The 23927-nt window shown below is 39.6% G+C and overlaps 1 protein-coding gene across 4 annotated transcripts in view; it reads left to right on the top strand.

Moving 5' to 3' along the window:
* Nucleotides 1-23927, top strand: part of myripb (myosin VIIA and Rab interacting protein b) — a 117845-nt gene that overhangs the window by 33083 nt on the left and 60835 nt on the right. For all 4 annotated transcript variants that reach the window (XM_046833848.1, XM_046833850.1, XM_046833849.1 and 1 more), the window contains exon 3: nt 14658-14879. In XM_046833848.1, coding sequence (XP_046689804.1) covers nt 14658-14879 — 222 coding nt within the window. The remainder of the gene's footprint in view (nt 1-14657; nt 14880-23927) is intronic.

Raw genomic sequence — 23927 nt, 5'->3', positions numbered from 1 at the left:
ATAAATGTAGTTCTCAAAGCATTTAGTTTTCTCAGTGAACAAGGGTTACATACGTAACCTGGAGACATTTCACCTGTTACACATACTGATGCACTGCATGAATATATTTGAGCTTCTGCAGTTTGCTACAGACTCGTTTTGATAGCTTTGACTAGTGCGCTCTCTGACCATCTAATCAAAAGACATTGAAATGCCGATGTACAAACCCGATTCCAAAAAAGTTGGGACACTGTACAAATTGTGAATAAAAACAGAATGCAATGATGTGGAAGTTTCAAATTTCAATATTTTATTCAGAATACAACATAGATGACATATCAAATGTTTAAACTGAGAAAATGTATCATTTTAAGGGAAAAAAGGAGTTGATTTTAAATTTCATGGCATCAACACATCTCAAAAAAGTTGTTTGCAGTGCCGTTTAAGGGCCCAAAGATCACGGGCATCCAGTATGGTTTTCTGCAATTTTTTTCTCTGAGAAACTCCTTTCTGATATTGCTACACTGTTTTTTGCTGCAGCATTGGGGGAATTGGTGATCCTCTGCTCATCTTGACTTCTGAGAGACACTGCCACTCTGAGAAACTCTTTTTATTACTAATCATGTTGCCAACTGACCTAATAAGTTGCAAATTGGTTCTCCAGCTGTTCTTTATATGTACATTTAACTTTTTCGGCCTCTTATTGCTACCTGTCCAAACTTCTTTGGAATGTGTAGCTCTCATGAAATCCAAAATGAGCCAATATTTGGCATGACATTTTAAAATGTCTCACTTTCAACATTTGATATGTTATCTATATTCTATTGTGAATAAAATATAAGTTTATGAGATTTGTAAATTATTGCATTCCTTTTTTATTCACAATTTGTTCTTTGTTCTTGGTTTGGTTAAACAAAAAGTTCTTTGGAATCGGGTTTGTAATCGGACATCTTTTAGGGGGCCTAAGGTTGGCCAAATTGCAATCTGATTGGGTAAAGCAACAGCCTTAAGCAACATGAAAATTATGCAAAAGAAATCCGCAGTTGCTGACTCTGAAGGCCTTACATCAGTTAACTTTGTCCCTGGCAACATGTAGTATGATGGCTGAAAACTGATTAAATAGAAACTTTAAATAATACAGAAAAATAGAAAAGATATACAATTAATAGAATAGATTATTGGCCATTATTTAATACATATTCATGGACAAAAATATATTAAAGTGTAAGTCAGTGATTCTGAATTTAGGTCAGCAGAGATGGCCTGCCAGTTCTGCAAGGTGTATCTCTCTTAGACTTATGAGCACATATGACATGGCCAGCACCCTCTACATTTTTCCTCTATAGCCTGAAGATCTTGTCTGCAACCCTGTTTTAGTCCCTTGAATTGGTTTTGTGCATCTTCCACTATATTAAACCATCTCTGGACATCTGAAACAATGTAATAGAACATCATGGTTCAATGAATTGAATTCAATTCAATCAGGTTCAAATTAAACAGTCAACTTGTGGATGAAGTTACAATGGTAAATTACCATATTTTCCAGACTATAAGCCGCTACTTTTTTCCCCACGCTTTGAACCCCGTGGCTTAAACAATGAAGCGGCTAATTTATGGATTTCACAAGCTTCAAGCCAAAAAAACTGAGCACCATAAAATTAGACCAATGTAATTGCCAAACGGGTTCAGGTGAACCAAAGAAACTCTTTATATTAAATCGGGTGCGCTCCCACTGAATCGGGTCGCACCACATCATAAATATGGATGAGGTTCCTCTGACGTTTGACCTGCCTCTCACTCGGACTGTCAACAGGAAATGCAAATCATTCGTCACGCTGAAAACAACCGGGCATGTAAAAACGCACTTCACCTGTGTTCTGAGCTGTACGGCAACGGGAGAAAAGCTTCCACCAATGGTGATTTTTAATTAAAATACATTTTTATGTATTTAATTAAATTTTTTTTGCAGATGATCTCCGAGTTACGATGGTTCGACTTATGACTTACAATAGTTAATAGACTTATGACAATAGATTTATAATCACACTTTTGATATCACCCAAATGAGGATGGGTTCCCCTTTTTGAATCTGGTTCCTCTCAAGGTTTCTTTCTCATAACATCTAGAGGAGTTTTTCCTTGCCACAGTCACCATGGCTGGCTCATCAGGGGTAAATACACATCATTCACCTTAACTGTTAAATTCTGTAAAGCTGCTTTGAGACAATGTCTGTTGTAAAAAGAGCTATTGAAATAAACTTGACTTGACTTGACAATAGTGATACGACAAAATTGTAAACTGTTACTGTGCAACAGGCACAGGCATCAGTGTACAAAGTATGATACATTGGACACGCAGCTGGTATAAGGGTTACTCTCACCCTGTGAGATGCCCCACTCTCGCTAGCAGTCGACGGAGTAAAGTTGTCTCAGATTAAGTGTGTATTTCTTTCTGTTTCAAACGGTTTCAAACAGCAAGTTTAGTGATAAAAATATGTCTTCCAAGTGCCGAAGTATGTCTCCTACTGCTAGTGAAAAGAGGAAGAAGAAAGCCTTCAGCTTAGAGCATAAAATGAAAATATACAACCAGCATGATGCAGGAAAGGCTGTCACAGTCATAGCACCATCTTTGACTTACGATATTTTTGACTTAAGATGGAGTCATCATAACGTATCTTCATCATAAGTAAAGGATTGCCAGTTGTTTTTAAATGTGCACGCTTCATTCTCTTTCACAACCATACAGTTTTATTAAACCTCAACAGTGCAGGTGTTATGTAATTTAGATCTACTAGTAAATATAATTACAGGATATGTAAAGCTATTCATTTCCTATATATTGACAACAGCTTACTATTATTGTTGTATGTGAACTACATAAGGGTTTTTGTTTAAATGAGTGCAATCATATATATATATATATATATATACGGAGTCATCACATTATGTACCACCAGTGTTCACTCTCAGCATTTTCCTTGCCGTTTCTTTACATAGATTGATAGAGAGATACGCTTTTTAATCCTACAAGAGAACTTGCTAAGTCACAGCAGCATAACAATACCAGAAATTTTAATAATAATAAAAAAATCGATATTACAGGTCTACAATACAGAATGTACTGGACAGCAGTTACTCAGTGTGTACAACATTTAAACATTTAACATTTAATAATCATCATCATCATCATCATCATCATAAATAATAAATAAAAACAGAAACAAGCAAAGAAAGAAAATGAGAAAGAAAGAAAACAGTTGTACCAGCAAATCATTTAGTATATACATCATACACTATATGGACAAAAAACCTAGCCATTAGGGTTGCACAAGACAGTGCACTCTTAATGCTGGTCCCAAGCCTGGATAAATGGGGATGTTTACATTAGGAAGGCCATCCAGCATAAAACGTACTAAATCAAATATATGAATTACGAACCAGAATTTTATACCGGATCAGTCGAGGCCCTGGTTACCAACAGTGTTGTGCCGCAGTGTTGTACAGTTACTATTTACTTCATTCGAAAAGTAATGCGTTACTGTTAAAAGTAACTTTTTGGTTACGTTTTCAAGAACGTTCTTTAATGTTCCAATTAATGCCCTTTTTTGCGTTATGGTCTATACAAACACAAAACTGATTAAAACACAAAGTAATTTTTAAACATTTTTTTATTTAAGTCTTTTATTTAGGTTAAATCTTCATCGATGTATGTAGTTTATGGAGGTGCTTTGACAGATTGGAGTTGCTGCTTTGGCAGTAGACACCTTCGAACCAGAAAGACACAGCTTACATTTGACTAAAAAGTTTTTTGTCTTTGTGCTCAACTAAAGTGAAATAATGAGCATATTTCCATTTTGAGAAACCTGTCTTGCTCTCGCCTTGACTCGCCATTACTGCCGCACATACTTGAATAAACTGAAACTTATTTAAAAAGTAATGCGTTACAGTATTAGTTACTGTCAAAAGTAACTGGTTACCAATGACCGCCACAGGTATTGTTAGCCAACAGGGTACCGGTGGAAATTGGGCTACTGTTGGCCAAAGGAGGAGAAGAAGAAGAGGAAGAAGTCTACACAGACAGCAGGGAAAGGAGAAGTGGAGGAGAGTGGAGGATAGGGTGGGCACTTTAAATGTCAGTACTATGACTGTTAACGGGAGAGAGTTAGCTGATATGCGTGGAGAAAGATATGTTGTGTGTTTAGAAGACGAAGTGGAAAGGAAGTAAGGTCAGGAACATTGGAGGCGGGTTTAAACTGTTCTAGGGGTGATCCTGAAGGAGGGCTACAGTAAGAGTGTTGTGGAGGTGAAAAGATTTTACATTACATTTACATTTGCAGCATTAAGCAGACGCCCTTATCCAGAGCGGTGTACAAAAGTGCTTTGAGTCTCTAGCAATGAATAAATCTACACTGGTACGCAAGATTACAAACTTAATATAAATATAACTCTTGAATTCTACAAAGCAAACTTGGAAAGTGCTAATTTAAGTGTTTCAGGAAGAGGTAGGTCTTGAAGATAGCCAGGGAATTCGCTGTACGGACATCTAGGGGAAGTTCATTCCACTGCCTCGGTGCCAGACTAAAGAAGAGCCTTGAAGTATACTTACCTCTCATTCTGGGGAGTTTCTAATAAAGTGATGACTATGAAGCTGCAAGTTGAAGGGGTAATGATAAATGTAATCAGTTCTTACAAGTGGGTTGCGAAATGGAGGAGAAAGAAAAACTCTGGAGTAAGTTAGATGAAGTGGTGGAGAGTGTACCTAGGAAAGAAAGATTAGTGATTGTGGCAGACTTTAATTGGCATGCTGGTGAAGGGAACAGAGGTGATAAGGAGGTGATGGTAGGTATGGCCTTAAGGAGAGAAATGTGGATGGGCAGATGGTGGTAGATTTTGCTAAAACAATTGAAATGGCAGTGGTAAATACTTATTTTATGGAGCATAGGGTGATGTATAAGAGCGGAGGAATATATTCTATGTAAGAGATGCAACCTGAAGGAGATTGGATACTGTAAGGTGTTGGCAGGGGACAATGTAGTGTTGTGAAGATGGAGGGAGTATTTTGAGTGGCTGATGATTAAGGAAAATAAGAGAGAGAAAGGTTTGGATGATTTGGACATGGTGAAGCACGAAGTGGATAGGATTACTAAGGAGGAAGTGAGAGCAGCAATTATAATATGAAGAGTGGAAGTCGGTAGGACCAGATGACATACAGAAGCATGGAGATGTTTAGGAGAGATGGCAGTGGAGTTTTTAACCAAATTGTTTAACAAGATTTTTGATAGTGAGAGGATGCCTGAGAAATAGAGACGGAGTGTGCTGGTACCGATTTTTAAGAATAACGGTGATGTGCAGACCTGCAGTTACTACAGGGGGATAAAGTTGTTCTGTCACACCATGAAGTTATGGGAAAGAGTAGTGGAAGCCAGGCTAAAAGAAGAGTTGACCATCTGTGAGCAACAGTATGGTTTTTGGTATTTGCTTTGAGGATGTTGATAGAGAAGTATAGAGAAGGTCAGAAGGAGTTGCATTGTGTTTTTGTGAATAAAGAGAAAGCATACAACAGGGTGCAGAGAGAGGAGTTGTGGTATTGTATGAAGAAGTCAGGTGTTTCAGAGCCCTTTCCTGTTTGCAGTGCTGATAGACAGGTCGACAGACAAGGTCAGACAGGAGTCTCTGTGGACTATGATGTTTGCGTATGATACTGTGATTTGTGGTGAGAGTAGAGAGCAAGTTGAGGAGAGCCTGGAGAGCAGTCTCTAGCTGGAGTTTGGCTTGGTAGGGCGAATTGTTTGCCATTGGGTGAAACATGACTTGAGAGGCTGCCTCTTTGGCTTTGGTGCTGAAGCATGACTTGGGAGACCTCCTCATCGGCTTCAGGCTGGAGCATGATTTTAAGGCTGCCTTGTCAGCCTCAAGCTGGAGCTTGACCTGCAAGGCTGTCTAGTCAGCCTTAGGCTGGAGTTTGACTTGAGGACACTTGTGGACCCCTGACTTTAGCTTAGCTAAATGGGCCCCAGAACTGGGCTTGGATGGAGGGTCTCCTCGTGGGCTCCTTGCATTAGCAAAGCTCTCTTCAGCTGCTTTGGTGAGCTCCACTATAATGCGATCACCACGTTAACCTCAGGGTGGGACTCATCGAAGATGAGGCAGAGATCTTTATGGACCTTGGCTCTCATTTTGTCATAAAATGGTGGGAACAGGTTAACAGGCATATCAGTCAGGCTGGATTTCTCTAGAAATGCACAGGTCGGGTTTAGGCCCCTCATTAACAAAAACCCTTATAAGCATTGTATAGCATTGTATAGCACATTTACAGTAGACATTGTGTTAAGGAAAAACTCCCTGGGATGGTATGAGGAAGAAACAGGCACTCTGTGGTAATGATTTTAATTTATTTCCTGTTCTTTTAATGTGAGCTATGAATATTTGAATAAACCATTCTTATTGCTTCTTTTTACAGTCAATTGTGATTTGTTCTGATTGTCATGAATGTACATGCAATCACTATGTAAAAGATCCAATCAAGTAATAATGTTTTAGAGGATAATGGTGTAATAGGATAATGGTAATCAGTCAGCATAAATTTGTATTGGTTTGGCTCTAAATGGACTTAAGCCATGCCCGCATATAGTTGTATTTGGAAACCTTTACTGCAGTGTTTCAAAAAGATATTCAACCCTGATTAGTCAGCAAAAACAGGTCATTATTGTTAAAATAATATTGTTCCCTTCAGTGGTCCTGACCGCAATTGTAATAAAGTGCTCTGAAAGACTGGTTGAAGCCTTTATCACATATTCACTATCTGGCCCCTTGGACTCATTATAGTTTGACACACCATATCTTCTACACACAGCTCTGAGCTATCTAGACCAGGGAGGGAAATTATTAAAAAATGCTGTTTGTAGAGTACAGATCAGTATTAATATATTAAATTGAGTATGAAATACAGTACTACCAGTGGGCTCTCCAGAGTGTTGTGGGATCAGCTGAGTGTACTATCTGCACTGTGCTCTCTTGTCCTGCAGTTGATTTCCACCAATGGCGCTGGACTAAAGCCAATGAACTGTTGAACAATTAACTGTTTTCTCAATAGCATTCAGGGAAGTGCTTCCACTACTTCTTCTTATCATACATATATTCTTTTTTTTTTATATCAAGTGTGAAATACATTTTGAATTTGAAGCATTCATGACTGTAGCTTTATCCTGGTGTATGCTGCAGAAACATTTGTCCACATGTTAATAAAATAAGACCCATCTAAATACCCCTGCATCACCATTTAGCTATCGGGTCACATTGTTTTTCAGGGAGACAGATTGGCAGTGAACTCCAGTAAGTTCTAGGGTGGAGGTCCGTGTATTTATGTTAACAAATCATGGTGCACAGCACGTAAAAATCCACCTAAGGCATCTGGCCCTAATGGCATAACTGAGTATGCGCTTAGGGCATGTGCTGTGCACCATGATTTGTTAACATAAATGCACGGACGTGGTACAAGAAGTGGTACAAAAGTTGGTTGAGCACTCAGTCATGTTTTGCTTTTAGTCAGCTTCCTTTGCTGAATCAGCTCATTTTTGCTTAATCTACAAACCTTGCAATGTTATAAATTTCATATGGAGTGGGGATGGCTGAACAGGACTATTTGATAAGGTCCAAGGTTGAAGAGATGCTGGCATAGTCATGGAGGGGGACACTGTGCAAAATGTGAACAGAATGAAATGATTTGCAAGTCTCAAACCCATATTAGATTCAAAATAGAAAATAGAAAACATAAAATCTTCAAACTCATTTTGAATATGATGCCTGCAACACATCTAAAATAAGTTGGGAGATGGCCATTTTTACCATTATGCCCATTCCAAAGGCACTAGCACAACCCATAGCATAAAAAAGTCAGATGTTTCCTTCCAGGAACTCGAGCTGCGTCGCAACACTTTGGAAACACTTTTGCATTGTTCACGCTCTGAATCACGTGTGGAAGCGTTGCGAGCCACTCCGGCTTTGGTGGGCAAGGCTTACGAGGTAGCGGGTCAGGCTTCGGGTTGCCTCCACACAATGGGTGTGTTGCAGGCATACCAGGTTGACCTGCTGCAGGAGATGGATGAGGGATTTAGCTCTGTGGCTGATGATACTAAGGAGCTATGTTGCGCTGCTGACCTAGCCCTAAGGGCCACCAAAGCAAGTGCTAAAGCCGTGGGGCGGTCCATGTCAGCCTTAGTAGCCACAGAAAGGCAGCTGTGGCTCACCCTGGAGGATATTCCTGACAGGGACAGGGCTTTTTTGCTGAACGCCCCAATGGCCCCTTCTGGCTTGTTCTGCGACGCGGTCACTCCCAAGGGGTCGCTCAGTGGGCGCAGCCCCAGCGCGGTGCATTGCCAGGCCCCACGATAACTAGAAACAGAGCATTGGCACCCGGACCCCTCCGGACGAGCCCAAGGGCCCTGAGGGTCGTCATCTCCGGCAAGCGGGCTGTGCCACGGAGGCCCTGCCACAGGATGTGCTTAAGGGCACAGCCACCTCCAGCGGGTGTCTTACTCCACCTCCGCCCGGATTTAAATCAGAGAGCAGACGCCCTTTCGAGGCATGGTCTGAGGCCCGGGAATGGAAGCTCCACCCCAAGGTGGCGGAGCAGATATGGCAGAGGTTTTACAGAGCACAGGTGGACCTGTTTGCGAGGCCCACTCTACTGAGGTAATAGAGACCATTTTTCAATCCAGAGCTCCCTCTACGAGGAGATTGTATGCCGCTAAATGGTGCTTGTTCTCTGCTTGTTGCGAGCACCACATATTGGACCCAGTTAACTGCCCCGCTTGGTTCAGTGCTGGAGTTCCTGCATTAACAGTTTGCCGCAGGGTTGGCTCCGTCGACCCTAAAGGGTTACATGTCCGCTATCGCGGCTTATTGTGCTCTGCTTGCTGGGCAGTCGCTGGGTAAACACCCTTAGGTGACACGTTTCCTGCACGGCCCCTGGAGGCTGAGGCCTGGGACCTGACCCAGAGTGCCTGTGTGGGGCTTGGCCGTCGTGCTGGCGGCTCTGTCAGAGACCCCCTTCGAGCCATTGTCCGAGGTGGCTCTTGGGTATCTGTCTATCAAGACTGCTTTTCTTCTGGCCATATCCTCCCTGAAGAGGGTCGGGGACCTACAGGCTCTTTCTGTGTCCCCGTGTCTCCTGGTCTACCCCTGGCATGGGCAGTGCTTTTCTTTATGTACCAAAGGTGCCCACAAGATGAGTCCGTAGAGGAAGCCGGAGCAGCTGTATGTCTGCAATGGCCCCTATAGAAAAGGGTTTCCTGCCAACAAGCAGACTCTCAGTAGGTGAATTGTTGATGCTATTTATTTAATCTTAATATGAGTCCTTTGGTCCCCCAGATCCTTTTCTGGGTCAACGCTCATTCCACTTGGAGTGTGGCGGCCTCTATGGCCTGGCCGGTTTTTGGGAAATTCCACAAGGAATTTAATGCATACATGGAAATGGTAAAAAAAGAAAAAAGAACTGAACCCACCTTCTGAGAGAAGTGATTTGAGGTATGATCTGTATCTGCCAAAAGGTGCTATATTTGTTATGTGCAAAATACTTTTCCATGCTTATAGTAAATCTATAAGACGTTTAGATTAAATTATTCGTTACATTCTTTTTTGGGAATTTTTTAAATAATTTTACCTTACTATAATGTTGTAAAATCAAATAAAAAATTTACTCAACTCAAGTGTAGAATCAATAACCCAAAAGGATCTTCTTATTCTCTGTCTGGGACTCTTTGTCACTGACAATGCAGAAGTGGGTCAAAAAATCCTCCAATATTTTCTATGGAGTGAGAATATCACCATATACAAAAACTGTTATGGTATGAAACAGGTCTTATGGGGACATGTGTAAAAAAGATTTGCTTATAGCACTTTATGATGAATATGTAGAGTTTATAGAAAATTGTTGACATTTCTATTTTCCAAAGTTCAAAGAGAATTGGACAGACTCATTACTAACATATAAAGTTATATAAAAAACATTATCACAAAAAGTTTGACAGAAAGATTTTGAACACAGCACAATCATAAATCACTATTAATTCAACCACCACCATCTCTCTCAGTAAATGATTTACAGTGTTTACACAGCTGTTGATACAGAAAATCAAATGTAAAACATACTTATCACTCTTCAGCTTTCAACCTATATTTTTGCAGATATAAAATAGTCAGTTGATATGGTGATTAAATTAATATGTTTTTTTATGCTATATTTTTTTTTTTATGCTATATTTTATAGCTGTTTATGTGTATGTGCAAAGGTGTATTTTTTTAGCCTTCGGTGCCTTGGCTTGTTGTTTTATTAATTAGGGATGAACTGCTGGCAGTATAAAATGAAAAAATAAATCAATCTAGTGTGCACTCTAGTGTGCATAACTCTAACATAAATGAGAGTACATGTTTATGCACAGCTTTCGCAAGACCTCATCACAGCTTCTCAATGGGGCTGAGGTGTGGACTTGGACCTGTCCATGCCAACAGCTTAATCAGCAAAGTCTTATTGTGTCGTTTGATATCCTTTGATTAATAGTCCTGTTGCATGATCCAGTTTCAGTTCAATTTAACTACCGGCAGGATAGCTTCACGTTTGTCCCAAGACAGTTCTGGTATACAGAAGTGTCTCATGGACAATAGATTTCCACCTAAAAATAGGTTACTAGCCCAAATATCCCTACTCCACCACGATGCTTGCCAGTTGGTGTGAGATGTGTTGGTCTTGGTCTCTGCAGTCTAAATCTTAATAATCCAGATTGTTTGCATTTTTTAAGATACGATTTTGCAAACCTAAGCCATACTACATATTCTTTTGGGGAGAAGCATTCTTCCCTAGCCATATTCTCTTAATGCCATGCTTGTTCAGTCTTTTTCTTTGCTGCCACAAACAAATATTTACTGCCTCTGTCTCATGATGTAGATCTCGGAGATTATTTAATATCACTGAGCATTAAATGGTCTGTTGCTTCAGTTTTAAAAAGTCCTTACTGTAAAATACTCCACATGCCCTTTATAACCCTTTCCCGTATTGACAAGCAGCATTTTTTTTTCATAACAAAATTAAATACATTGTGTTTTGTGTCACCTTAGGTTATTTGTTTGTTTAAACAGTTGGTACTGTCCCCACAATTATTATTCAGGCACTGATAAATGCAAATAAGTATTTAAAGGGTATGTTTTTGTAATTTGAAAGTAGGTGAAATGAACTGCAATATTTTTTATTTTGATGCAAACGTCTCCAGGTTACATATCTAACCCTGGTTTCCTGAGGGAACGAGACGCTGCATCAACAACGCTTTGGGAACGCTTCCGCGTTGTCCATGCTCTGAATCACTTGTGTAACCCCGTCCAGTGGAAAGCGTGCCTTCACTGACAGGGAGACTTCATGACCAGGAAGCTATAAAAAACACATGAAGTAAAGCACATGAAGATCCAGGGTTACATACCTAACCTGGAGCTGCGTCAACAACGCTTTACGAACAGGGTTTTTAATACTGCCTGACTGAAGGTCTCTTCCTAGTGTGTGAGGGAACAGCTAGGTCGAAGGACAGAGGGGCCAGGAGTGTCACTAAGGTCAACAAAGGTTGGCGGGGTGGACCAGCCCACAGCGTTGCAGAGTTCACGGATGGAGACTCTAGAGGACCAAGTTTTAGAGGCTGCCACACTCCGGATTACGTGTGCTCTGACCCCGAAGGGAGCAGGTGACCAGAGGACTCGTAAGAGGAGGCAACTGCATGAACAGAAAAGAGGGGGCCACAGAGAGGGCCTGCAAATCCCCTACTCTCTTAAGATAGAAAATGGCCAGGAGGAACACAGTCTTAACTGTGAAAAGCCTCCAAGATGCCTTGGCCAATGACTTGATGGGGGGCTCAGATAGAGCCTAGAACATGACTGCCAACTACCACACAGGCCCTTTAAATCGCACCGGGGGCCTCAGACTCTTGAGTGCCACGGAGAAAACGCATCACTGGCGGGTCTCTGCCCAGTAATTGCCCCGCCAAGGGGGAGATGATGCGCTGAAATGGTGGACGCATGGACTTCGACCCTTTGGTGAGCTGTTCCTGAAGGAATTCCGGCACTGAACCAACCGGGCCGTTAGCTGTATCCGATTGGTGCTGATCGCTCTCCTCCGACTGAGCTAATATTAACCAATTGTCTATATAGTTTAAGATGCAGATGCCCTGAAGTCTCAGGGGAACCAAATATCAACACACTTCGTGAATTTGTACGCTTCGGGCACGAAAAGCGAACCTCAAGAACTTCTTGTGAGAAGGAAGGATAGATACATTAAAGTATGCATCCTTTAGATTTATCGTGACAAACCAGTCTTAGGATCTTATTTTAGACACCACATGCTTGAGGATCAGCATCTTGAAACTGAGTCTGATTAGTGGGGGGTTCAGCTGACATAGATCTAGAATAGGATGCAACCCTCATCCTTTTTGGGAACTATGAAGTACCGGCTGTGGAACCCGGACTCTCTGTCTGATGGAGGGGGTGGGCGAGACCCGAACTGAATTGTATAGTCTCTGTCTACAGTACGCAGGACCCACTAAAACACGTCTCGCAGAGCTTCCCAGGCTGCTAGGTAGTCTCTGAGGGTATCAGTCTCTTGAGACTTACCTCTGGTGTGCCTAGAGCCAGAGCTATGACACAGGGCAGAAATCAACGAGGGTGCTTGCTAGAGTGCCCTGAAGCACTGATTGTGGCAGGGTTGACGGACCAGGTCCCTGGGGGTGCCAGGGCAGGGCAGGCACCGTGTGACCCTTTCCCGGCAGGGTCCTCAAAAAGTCCCGTGTTAGGCCTTCTTGGCCTAGCAAAGGAAGTGCGAGTCGCAACGCTCTGTTTATGAACCTTCCAATGAAGGTAGGTGCTGGGTAATTCCTGGGACTGCGCTCGCCAAGCAGCCCCATGAGAGCGACGTGGAAGAAACCATTGAAATGCCACCGCCGGACACCTCAGTGTGCAGGTTCAGAAAGAATGGCAGACCCCGATGCAGAGGTTGTGATACAGGTTTTAGAAAGTGCTCGACGAGATTAATGGACGGAGAGGCTTTCTGCTCATCCACCGGCCAAGCCAAATCCAGCTTGGCAATGGCACGGGTCACAATCTCATTAGCTCCTCAAATTCCAGCTCAGAGATCAGACCAACTCCTGCAAGGGGAAGAAACCGACGAAAGGCGTGCTTCCAAAGCTTGCGAACGAGCACTGGACCGGGCAGGTGAGGCAGGAGTAAGGTTAAAGCCCTACTCAAAACCTGCAAGGTCCATCTGCAAGCCCCAGGAACTAGGCTTGCTGCTCCACCTCAGCGAGAGCGGGGCCAGCGAGGAGTGAGAGCATGTTCCCTGAAGAGTGCCCATTGGGAGCGGAGTGTTCGCCGCGACATGCAAGTCTTTTTGCTTGCCTTCATTATTTTTATATATATTTTATATATATATATAAAATATATATAAAAATATATATATATTTTATATATATCTTTTTTCAGACATACAGTTGGACAAAAAATACACATAAACAATTGTTTCATGAACAAACAGAAGCTGGCTCCGGCTTCACTCTATGCACTTTTATAGCTTTCTGGTTGTGACGTCACCCCGCCGATGACACCTCGCTTTCCATTGGACTGATTGCACACGTGAATCGGAACGGAGACAATGCGGAAGCGATCCCAAAGCATTGTTGATGCAGCTCCAGTTCCTGAAAGGGAACAATGATTTCACAAAATGTCATGTATACTTCATAAAATTTGATCACCATATTATTTTATTTTGTGTTTGTTTTATACTGTCTTGACTTTGACCTTGACCCATTTATTTAATGAAAGCCAAAAGAGCTAAAATGTTCTGCTTAGATTTAGGTGTAGACATAGCTTTTTAATAAATATGTGTCTTTACAAGCACAATAGGAAAAGTGTGTTTGTGTGTGGGTGTGTTTGTGTGTGTGTGCTAAAGAGACAGATTCTTGCTCAAATACACATAGTATGAGGATGTTGAGTGTGTGAGATGGACAGAAGAGTGTTTCAGTGTCTGTTAATTTCTTACAGAATTGATTATTTAACATAATTTGTACTGTGCTTTCCTTTCCACTTTCTCCTACAAATAATCTTTCTTTTTTATTTTCTCTCTCTCTCTCTCTCTCTCTCTTTCTCTCTCTCACTTACTGTCTTATTTCTCTTACTGTTTTTGCTTTTTTTTAATTCTCTTCTTAAACTCATTCCTCGTGTCTCTATCTTTGCCCACTCTCTCTCATCTTATTTTTTTCTTTCTTTGGATACTCCTCTGTGTCTTTCTGTATGAATCCATGGTTTCTGCTGTTGTTTTACTCTGTCTTCTTGTCTATCTTTTCTCTTGGGCTCTTTCTCTCTTTTCGGTCCCTCCATCACCATCCCCACTTGCCTTCTCTGTCTGTCTTGTAACATTTCCATTTCTTTCTATTTACCCCTGCCATTTTTTGTTCCCTTTGCTCCTGTCCACACTTCTCTATATCTCATGCCATTAACATTTTCTTTTTCTTTTTCTCTCAATTAACCCTAACCTTTTTTATCACTCATTTACTATATGATAACTTCCACCTTTCTCTTTCTTCTTAATAAAAACACTTCATACTCTCCCTCCACTCTCTCATTTGCTCCCTCCCTACTTGTTTCTCTGTGTAGTGATTTGAAGCACGAGCTAGAGGAGGAGGGCACACGCTGTCTGCTGCTGGCCAAGCAGCGCGGCTTTAACGAGCAGTGCTGCATTCGCTGCTGTGGGCCATTCAGCTTCTTCCTCAAGCCGCGCCGCATCTGCCTCGACTGTCGATTTAATGTCTGCAAAGCCTGCTGCTCGTACAGCCAGCATGAGAATGGCTATGTCTGTGCATTTTGCCACAAGAGCAGGTCAGTAAGCATGCATACTACTATCGCCCTCTCTCTCTCTTTCTCTATCTCTCTCTCTCTTTCTCTCACACCAACACACAACATGGTCATATACATACACATGCAACTGCAAAACTCAAAGACAATGTTCTGTTTATTGTTATTCATTTTGTCTATATGGGGGTTTAAAAGAGCAGTATAGACCCAGGGTTAGAGTAACAGGGGCTACAAATATGCATTTAGACAGACAACAAACAGACAAGTGTGACATGTTGGTTCGAACAGACACCAAGAGCAAGCACCAACACACAAGTGCATATGCTCACCTGAATCATCAAATCAAGATATACATCTGTGCATTAAATAACATGAATACAGGGTTTTGCACACATTGCTGCTCCATATTTGTTATACGTGTGACCTGGGGGGCTTCTACAAATGAAAAACGGAGAACAGAGAGTCCATACATGTGATGGATAGAGGAGGGAATAGAGGAAAGCAGCATAAGCAGATAAAGGGAGGGGCGCTTTGATACAGGGTTACTGGACAAATGCTTTTTAGGCACTGAGAGCCATGGCAGCACAGAGAGAGAGAAAGAGAGAGAGAGAATATATTAACTAAAATATTTCCTGCTGTTGTAAAGATTGCATTCAAGGCAGGGTGCTCACTGTCTAAACCACACACAGTCAGGGTGTTCTGATTCACGGCACTATTCTTCCTTTCTAACTGAAAGCTTGGACAGAACCAGTATAATGAATATGATACACTAAATTTGCATGGTATTAAAATTATGGAAAAGTGGAAAGGTGAAAAGGTATGTGTTTATATTTGCTTGTGTTCTTAAAGAGGATAATTTAGGTAATGCATTTTTTGGTAAAATAAATAAAATAAAATAAAAATATTAACTATAAAACTTGCTAAACTAAAGCGTTCTCTAAAAACCTTTGTACTACACTCAAATGTAATTCCCTTTACTAGTATTACCGATATATAATGTACATGCATGTTACCATGTCTTATGCTTTTAAGCCAATGACAACTCTGCAAATAGATTTCCAGACCTTACACAGAGTTACACCATCACATTCAATGATCAGTCTTTGGGTGCCTGACATGAGATGCAAATGCACGACCTTGAGATTCTCATACTCTACCAACAGAACTTGGTGGGCATGTACTGTATGCGTTATATAACCAAATGCTGCATATTTGAATGTATCAGGCAAAGATTCCTACCATCTGTGTGTGACAGAATTTCAGCAGAGGTACACCCCCCTCTAAACGGATTACTAAATCTAGCCTTTAAATTAGACATCTCCGAGTGGCATGAATAATTTTACCAGCAGTTGTTTGTGATAAAGAAAGAAAGCAAATAAAACGGCTTTTACTTCTTGTACACTTCACATGTATAGTACACAGTGAACTTTCTACTCATATTTAAGTTAGAAATTCAGGATGCAGAGTCAGTCCTGATACAGCACCCCTGAAGCAGAGAAGGTTACAGGCCTTGCTCAAGGGCCCAACAGTAGCAGCTTGGCAGAACTCCCTTCTGATCAGTAATCCAGACCCTTAACTATAGAGCTACCACTCCTCTGAAAGTCTGAATATCCAGAGTTCATTACAGAGGTTAAGTTTAGCAGTCATAGTAGTGAGCTGCATTACTAATTCTCAGTAAAAGAATAGCAAGGCAAACGTTTGGTGGGTGCATGTGTATGTGTGTAAGAACGTATTAATTCTATGCTTACTCATACATACAGATCAACAGATCAGACTCTCTGTTAGTGCCTTCTTTTAATTGTACCAATTGTACCATCTAACATATATATATATATATATATATATATATATATATATATATATATATATATATATATATATATATATATATATATAATGTTTGTGTTATTGTATCATACTGTATATCATATTACATGTATTATAATGTATTACATATTACATGTTTACACAGCTCTGGTTTAATTCACTTTGTCATACTCCTATGATTAAATTTACATTTGAATAACAAATCAGGGACATAAGATATAGCTGCAGTAGGATTTATTTTGAGAGCTGACAAAATTGGGATTAAAAACAATGCCAAGCACACTTACATCAAGATAATCAAATTAAATTAACTTTTTGTGACATAATCATTCACAGTATAGCATATAATGCTTTTTACAGCATAAAATGTTTTTTCTTTTTTTACTGTTTCAGGAAATAAAATAAAAAGAAAAAGTGTATATTTGGCAATTAAGTAATTCAGACATGGATTCAGACATAATCAGATTTGTTTAAATTACCCATAATAAAATAAATGTCATTTTGAATTATCTTTTCCGCAGAAAACATCCCACTTTCAAATTCTCTATTTCAATTTTACATTATTATATGTAAGGGAATTTACTTTTTTTTAACTTAGAAAACATTGGGCATAAACATTTTTTCTAAAAAAAATATAGTTCATAAACCAGATTATATAAATTTTTTCTCCTTTTTGCAATTGCTAATTTTAGCAGAGTAGCTTCTTGTTTATTGCATTACAACAAAAGAGCTGGGAGAAAGAATGCTGACTTGCACTGTATTTTTTCAAACTGCTGCTCATTTAGCACATCATATAGCAGCTGCACACAGTTGGAAGAAAGAACTAACTGCACAGTTCTGAATGTGTGAGCTGACAGATGTCAGTGATTGCATAGTGCCAATCTGATCAACAGCTCCCAGAGAGCGAAAGCCGGGCATGTTTTACTTTCATCCTTTTAGCTAAAAGCAGCTGTAGCAATTACATTTTTTCTTATCAATGTTTATTCATGGTTTTGGTAGTGTATTAGTAACAATAATGCATAGAGACCTATGCTAATGTTTAAGAGAAAAACAACAGTCAATACCTTTTTTTTTCCCGGAGAATCAATTATTGGTGATAGTTTTGTTTTCTCTTTATTTAGAGGTATCCAAGTGTTTGCCATTTTTGGAACCACAGAGGACAGCAAATGGTCTATTAGCAGAATTTTAAATATACTATATTTCACTTTGTGATTGATTGATAGATAGATTTTTAACTAGCAGTTGGTGGTATATTTATTAAAGTCTGTTTAGCAGTTATTTGTAAATATAGAAATGCTCATGCACAGCATGCCTGCAACACTAATGGCACTCTAACCTCAGATGCATAAATACATATTAGGAATGTATTCCTGTTACACACAGATGAGTTTGTCATTAAGTTTCTCAGCCGAATCCTGCAGAGGTGCTGAAGTGGAATCATGATTTCATACCTGTAGGGCTCTAGCAAATGGATGCAGAACCAGATGCAACACCACCACAACCTCAATTCCAAAAAAAGTCAGGATGCTTTGTTAAATATAAAATAATTAAAATAAACAGAATGCAACCATCTTAAGATCTTATAAATGTATATATTTTTCACAGTATAACATAGAACACCTATCAAATGTTACAAATATCTTCAGAACAGTTAAGTGTCATTTACAAATTCAGGTTAAAGCCCTATTTAACAAAGAAAAAATCATGATGAATGATTCAAAAACACTATCGTTTTGTCTGGGCAAAAACTCCTTTCAATTAAACTGAGGCTAAAATAAAAAAATTGGAAAGCCTGCATCTAGGTACAATAGTGTCTATAAAATAGGCAGCTTTTGACATCTGGAAAATCACCATCAATTCGGAAAGGTATATACAGTTTTTAGAAGAACATGTGCTTCCATCCATATGATGTTACATAGAAGAAAGAGCAATTTATTGTTGTTGACCTTTGGAAAAATCCATGACAAATGCTTTAGACATGGGTGAATTTGTAAGGATTTTTCCAAGAAAAACAGGAAAGGAAAAAGGGAATTCTGTAGCTAGATGGATGGATGGATAGAATAACAGCTAGACAAAAAAAAGGAATTTGAGATATAACTGATATACAATACAAATACATTGTCAGGGTTGCAGTTCATTATTAAGTAATAAAGTGAGGAAAAAATGTTTTAAAAATATTATTATTATATATAAAGAGTTTATATAATGTTCTGATACTATCTTTGGTTAAGTAATGAATTGAGAATTGTTTTAAATTACGAATTAAATTTTGAAGTTTTTATAATCACTGTAAAGTTTTAGTTTGAAATTCTAATTCTTCAAATATTAGTTATGGAGAGAATTGGATTAGGTGTTGGGGCCACTCCAGTATAGTGAGTTAAATGTCTCAAGGCAGAAAGGTTTCAAAGCACACGCACACACATACACATTCAACTGAATAACACATTTCTGTCACAGCTCTGCTTCTGTTCTTTCATCCTTGCATAACTCACTGCACAAAAGCACACAATCACTATTTGAATTAATGCACAGATGCATGATTTTTGCCCTACATTTTCTTTGGCTCTGCCCGCTTTATACATGCCTTCCAAAATTACACAGACTGTACCAGAAATGAGAAAATTATATTTTACCAGTATAAAGGTACACAAAGTTCAGGGTTCGGTACGTACCTTGGTTTCTAAGTCACGGTTGGGTATAATTTCAGTATGGTTAGGTGGAAGAAATGCAAAACATAAAATTGCTGTTTTGCAATTTTTTTTACATTTATTAAAGTAGTTTATTATGATTAACATTTGTGATCATCAACATTTAAACACTTTACTTTTTTAAACAATTTTTAAAATGCCTGCTTCGTTGAATAATATATAAAATAATATTTTATATTTTATAAAAATAAATTAGAATAAATCAAATGATTTATTCAATATTTTTTTTTGTAACTAACTGAATAGGCACAAATTAAATTGATTAAATAAAATGTCATAAATAGAAAATTTTATTTAAATAGTTTACATCTGTTAGTTAAGAGAAATTCTTGAAGCTGGACATAAAATAAGAATCCATAACCCTAGCGTTTGCGGTTAGACACTTCCTAGTTAGCAGCTAATGCTAGCGCTATGGATTTGTTAGAGCTTTCATGCATGCACAAAACAAATCTTTTTTTGGTACAAAGTAGCCACAGAGACACTGCGCTTACTCTAGTTTTTTTTTATACCTCAGGCATTGTTGTGTGTGTTTTCAAGTTTATTAATAATAATAAAAATATAATAAAAACTTAAAAAATCAGCACTTAATTTCTGTCAGAAAAGTGTGTTAATTTCAACACCAAGGAAAACTCATCTAGTAATCTTTTTTAATTTTCTCTCCTTTGCACTGTTCAAATGCTTTAGATTGAAGTGAATGATTAAAAGTATGAGTGTGGGGCCCTTTATTCTTTAATTTGTTTTGAATATATTTCTGCATGGCTTTTGTATTTTATTTGTGTTGAGACCCCAATTTGATAGCTCTTCAAGCACCATGTTTGTGAGTGTGGGTGGCATTTCTGTAAGTTGTTTTGGATCAGGGCATCTGCCAAATGCCATAAATGTAAATGTGACAGGGCATTGGGGCATTATGCTTGTTTGTAGTCAGTATAGATAAGAGTCTCTGCACTGTGCTGTTCTGGAAGAACCATTATCACTTCATTGGATTTTGAGTTCGATACATCTTAATTTTAAACCATGACTTCTCAATATGTTTTATGGAGTAAAAGACAGGAGGTGGAGCTGGAGGTAGCAGAGCTGAAGATGTTAAGGTTTTCGTTGGGAGTGACGAGGATGGACAGGATTAGAAATGAGTTTATTAGTGGGAAAGCGCATGTAGGACGTTTTGGAGACAAGGTGAGGGAGCCACTAAGAAGGAGGAGAAGAGGAAGGCCAGGGAGGAGGTTTATCTATGTGGTGAGAGAAGACATGCAGGTAGTTGGTTTGAAAGAAGCAGACAGAGTAGTATGGAGACGGATGATCCGCTGTGGTGAACTCTAATGGGAGAACCCGAAAGAAGAAGACTTCTCAATATGTTTTACAGTTTGCTTTGTCATGATCATACTCAGTAGTTGATTAAATTATTTTAAATGTCATTTGATGAGTATGTAGCATTTTAAATTGACCAACTGTAAATACATTTATGTTACTGTTTGTTGCTTGCTATGCTTTTGCACATAAAGCAACAATATTTATTTTAGCTTGCATAACATTATAATGTATAGTATGTAGTTTATAAAAATGTGTGTAGCTTGCAACATCCCTAACTAGTCTAGATGGATTGTAGTTAAACAAGCAGTTATTACTTTTAATTGAGGTGATGTCATAAAGGTTTTTATATGATTGTACTGAATAGGTCCTGAACTAAGTTCAGTAAGGGGAATCTCAAGTGCTACAGTGGCTTAAAAGGCTTAAGTTTAAAATACATATTATAAGGATATAGATGGTGTATATATCTTATGGCTACAATTAGCCAAGGAGTTGTTTGGCACTTGGTTCCGAGAATTAGATAAATTGTGCACAAAACATCCATTTAGGGTAATATTTATACATGAAATTTAGCTTTTAAAAATGTATCCAAATTTGCGGACTGCTCAAATAATATGTCTTACTCATCCACTGATGCTAGCTGAAGCAGAGAGGAGCTTTTCAAAGCTGAAACTAATCAATGGGTAGATGTTGGGTCATGGCGTGGTTTACCCAGGGCATCATTCAAGCTGGAACAGTCAATGCCAACAAACATACGGTTCAGTGTCAGTTCAACAGCAAGCAGAACATTTTGAGAAGAATAAATGATGGAAGAACTCTAAACTCTAAATTGCCACAACACCCATGGCCTTTTGAAGTCATTGAAAATAAGTTTTTTTAATGATACTTTATTAGATTTTAATTAGTGTTTAACTCATTTATATTATTATATTAATAAATTGGTCTGCTGAGACTAACTTTAGTGTCTTTTCACATAAACTGAGTTGATTAAGCAAGAGTCTGAAAATTATAAAAATGATGACATCATAGCCATAAAAAAAAATTCCTATTACTTGGATACGTAAGTACATTTGAAAGTCAAGTCAAGTCAAGAGGCTTTTATTGTCATTTCTACTATACACAGTGGTACACAGTAAAAACGAGACAACGTTCCTCCAGAACCCTGGTGCTACACTAAACAACATAGAGCTATAACACAACACAAAGCTACGTAAAGTGCATCGAGTGCAACCTAGTGCAAACAGTGCAGACGAAAAACAGTACAGACTGACAGTGCAGGCAGACAACACAAGACAACACAAGAGAAAACACATAACCCAAGATAGCGCCGACCAGTAAACCTACTGTATACTTCGATTATACAGTACTGTACAAAGAGAACTGTAAGAACTATAACTGGGAGTATATATAAACAAACACAATGCAGTGCAAAAAACAGCACTAGCAGCAGTCTAGAGGTGCAAAAAACAGCATGTTAACAGTATAATACAGTCGACGGGTGCAAAAGAAACAGCAGGTACACAGTGTAATGCGGTCAAGTATAAATAATATTAAATAAATGATGGTGGAATGGATTAAGATGAGTAATGAGTCTGTGTTAAGTTCAGGTTGTATAGTTCGGTAACACACATTTGAGTGAGTGTGTGTGTGTGTGTGTGTGTGTGTGTGTGTGTGTGTGTGTGTGTGTGAGTTCCATTTCAGTTCTGTGTATTGAGGAGCCTGATGGAGTCTGGTTGTGGCGGCCCGAATGCTTCGGGACCGCTTTCCTGATGGCAGGAGGGTAAAGAGTGTATGTGACGGGTGTGTGGGGTCGTCCACAATGCTGTTGGCTTTAAGGATGCAGCGTGTGGTTTAAATGTCCATGATAGAGGGGAGAGATGATCTTCTTAGCTGTCCTCACTATCCTCTGTAGGGTCTTGCGATCCGAGACGGTGCAGTTCCCAAACGAGGCAGCGATGCAGTTGCTCAGGATGCTCTCAGTGGTCCCTCTGTAGAACATGGTCAAGATGGGAGGAGGGAGATGAGCTTTTCTCAGCCTTCTCAGGAAGTAGAGACACTGCTGGGCTTTCTTAGTGATGGAGCTGGTGTTGAGTGACCAGGTGAGGTTGTCCGTAAAACTCAACCCCAGCAAAACAGAACTGCTGGTCATTCCAGGTGATTCATTTCCAGGTCAAGATCTCCAAATAACACTTCATAACTCTCTGCTCTCCCCTTCAGCCACTGCTCGTAACTTCGGGGTAGCTATGGACAATGAACTGTCTTTCTTCCCACGTCGCTAATGTTGCTCGTTCTTGTCGATTTCTTCTCTATAACATCCGAAGGATTCGACCATTTCTGTCCATACAGGCTGCCCAGGTGCTTGTTCAGTCTCTTGTCATTTCAAGTCTTGACTACTGCAACTCTCTGCTGGCAGGTCTACCCCTGAACGCTATTCGTCCACTGCAAATTATACAAAACGCAGCTACACGACTTATGTTCAATCAGCCCAAGTTCTCCCACACCACCCCACTGCTTCGCTCCCTTCACTGGCTTCCAGTAGCTGCACGTATCAGATTCAAAACACTGATGCTTGCCTACAAGGCCAAAAATGGACCAGCACCATCTTACCTCAGTGACCTCATCACATCTCGCACTGCACCATGCTGTCTGAGATCCTCCAGCACTGCTCGACTGGTACCACCTTTTCTCAGAATGAGAGGTAAGTACACTTTGAGGCTCTTCTCTGTTCTGGCACCAAGGTGGTGGAATGAACTTCCCCTAGATGTCCGTACAGCAGAGTCCCTGATTATCTTCAAGCGAAGACTGAAGACCTACCTCTTCCTTAAATACCTAAATTAGCACTTTCCAAGTTTGTAGAATTCGAGTTATATTTATATTAAGTTTGTAATCTTGCGTACCAGTGTAGATTTATTTATTACTAGAGATTTAAAGCACTTTTGTACGTCGCTCTGGATAAGGGCGTCTGATAAATGCCGCAAATGTAAATGTAAATGTCCGCCAGATGAACACCAAGGAGATTGGTGCTCTTGACGATCTCCACTGAGGAGCCATTGATAATAATAATAACCTAATAATAACTTTGTGCTCTCCTGAAGTCCACAACTATCTCTTTGGTTTTGTCAACGTTCAGAGACAGGTTGTTTGCTCCACACCAGGCTGTTAACTGTTGCACCTTCTCTCTGTATGCTGACTCGTTGTTTCTGCTGATTAGACCCACCACGGCTGTGTTGAC

This window comes from Silurus meridionalis, chromosome 21 (genome assembly GCF_014805685.1).
Source record: "Silurus meridionalis isolate SWU-2019-XX chromosome 21, ASM1480568v1, whole genome shotgun sequence".
NCBI lineage: Eukaryota > Metazoa > Chordata > Actinopteri > Siluriformes > Siluridae > Silurus > Silurus meridionalis.
The sequence above is the reverse complement of the archived record's forward strand: the minus strand, read 5'-3'. Positions and strand labels throughout refer to the sequence as shown.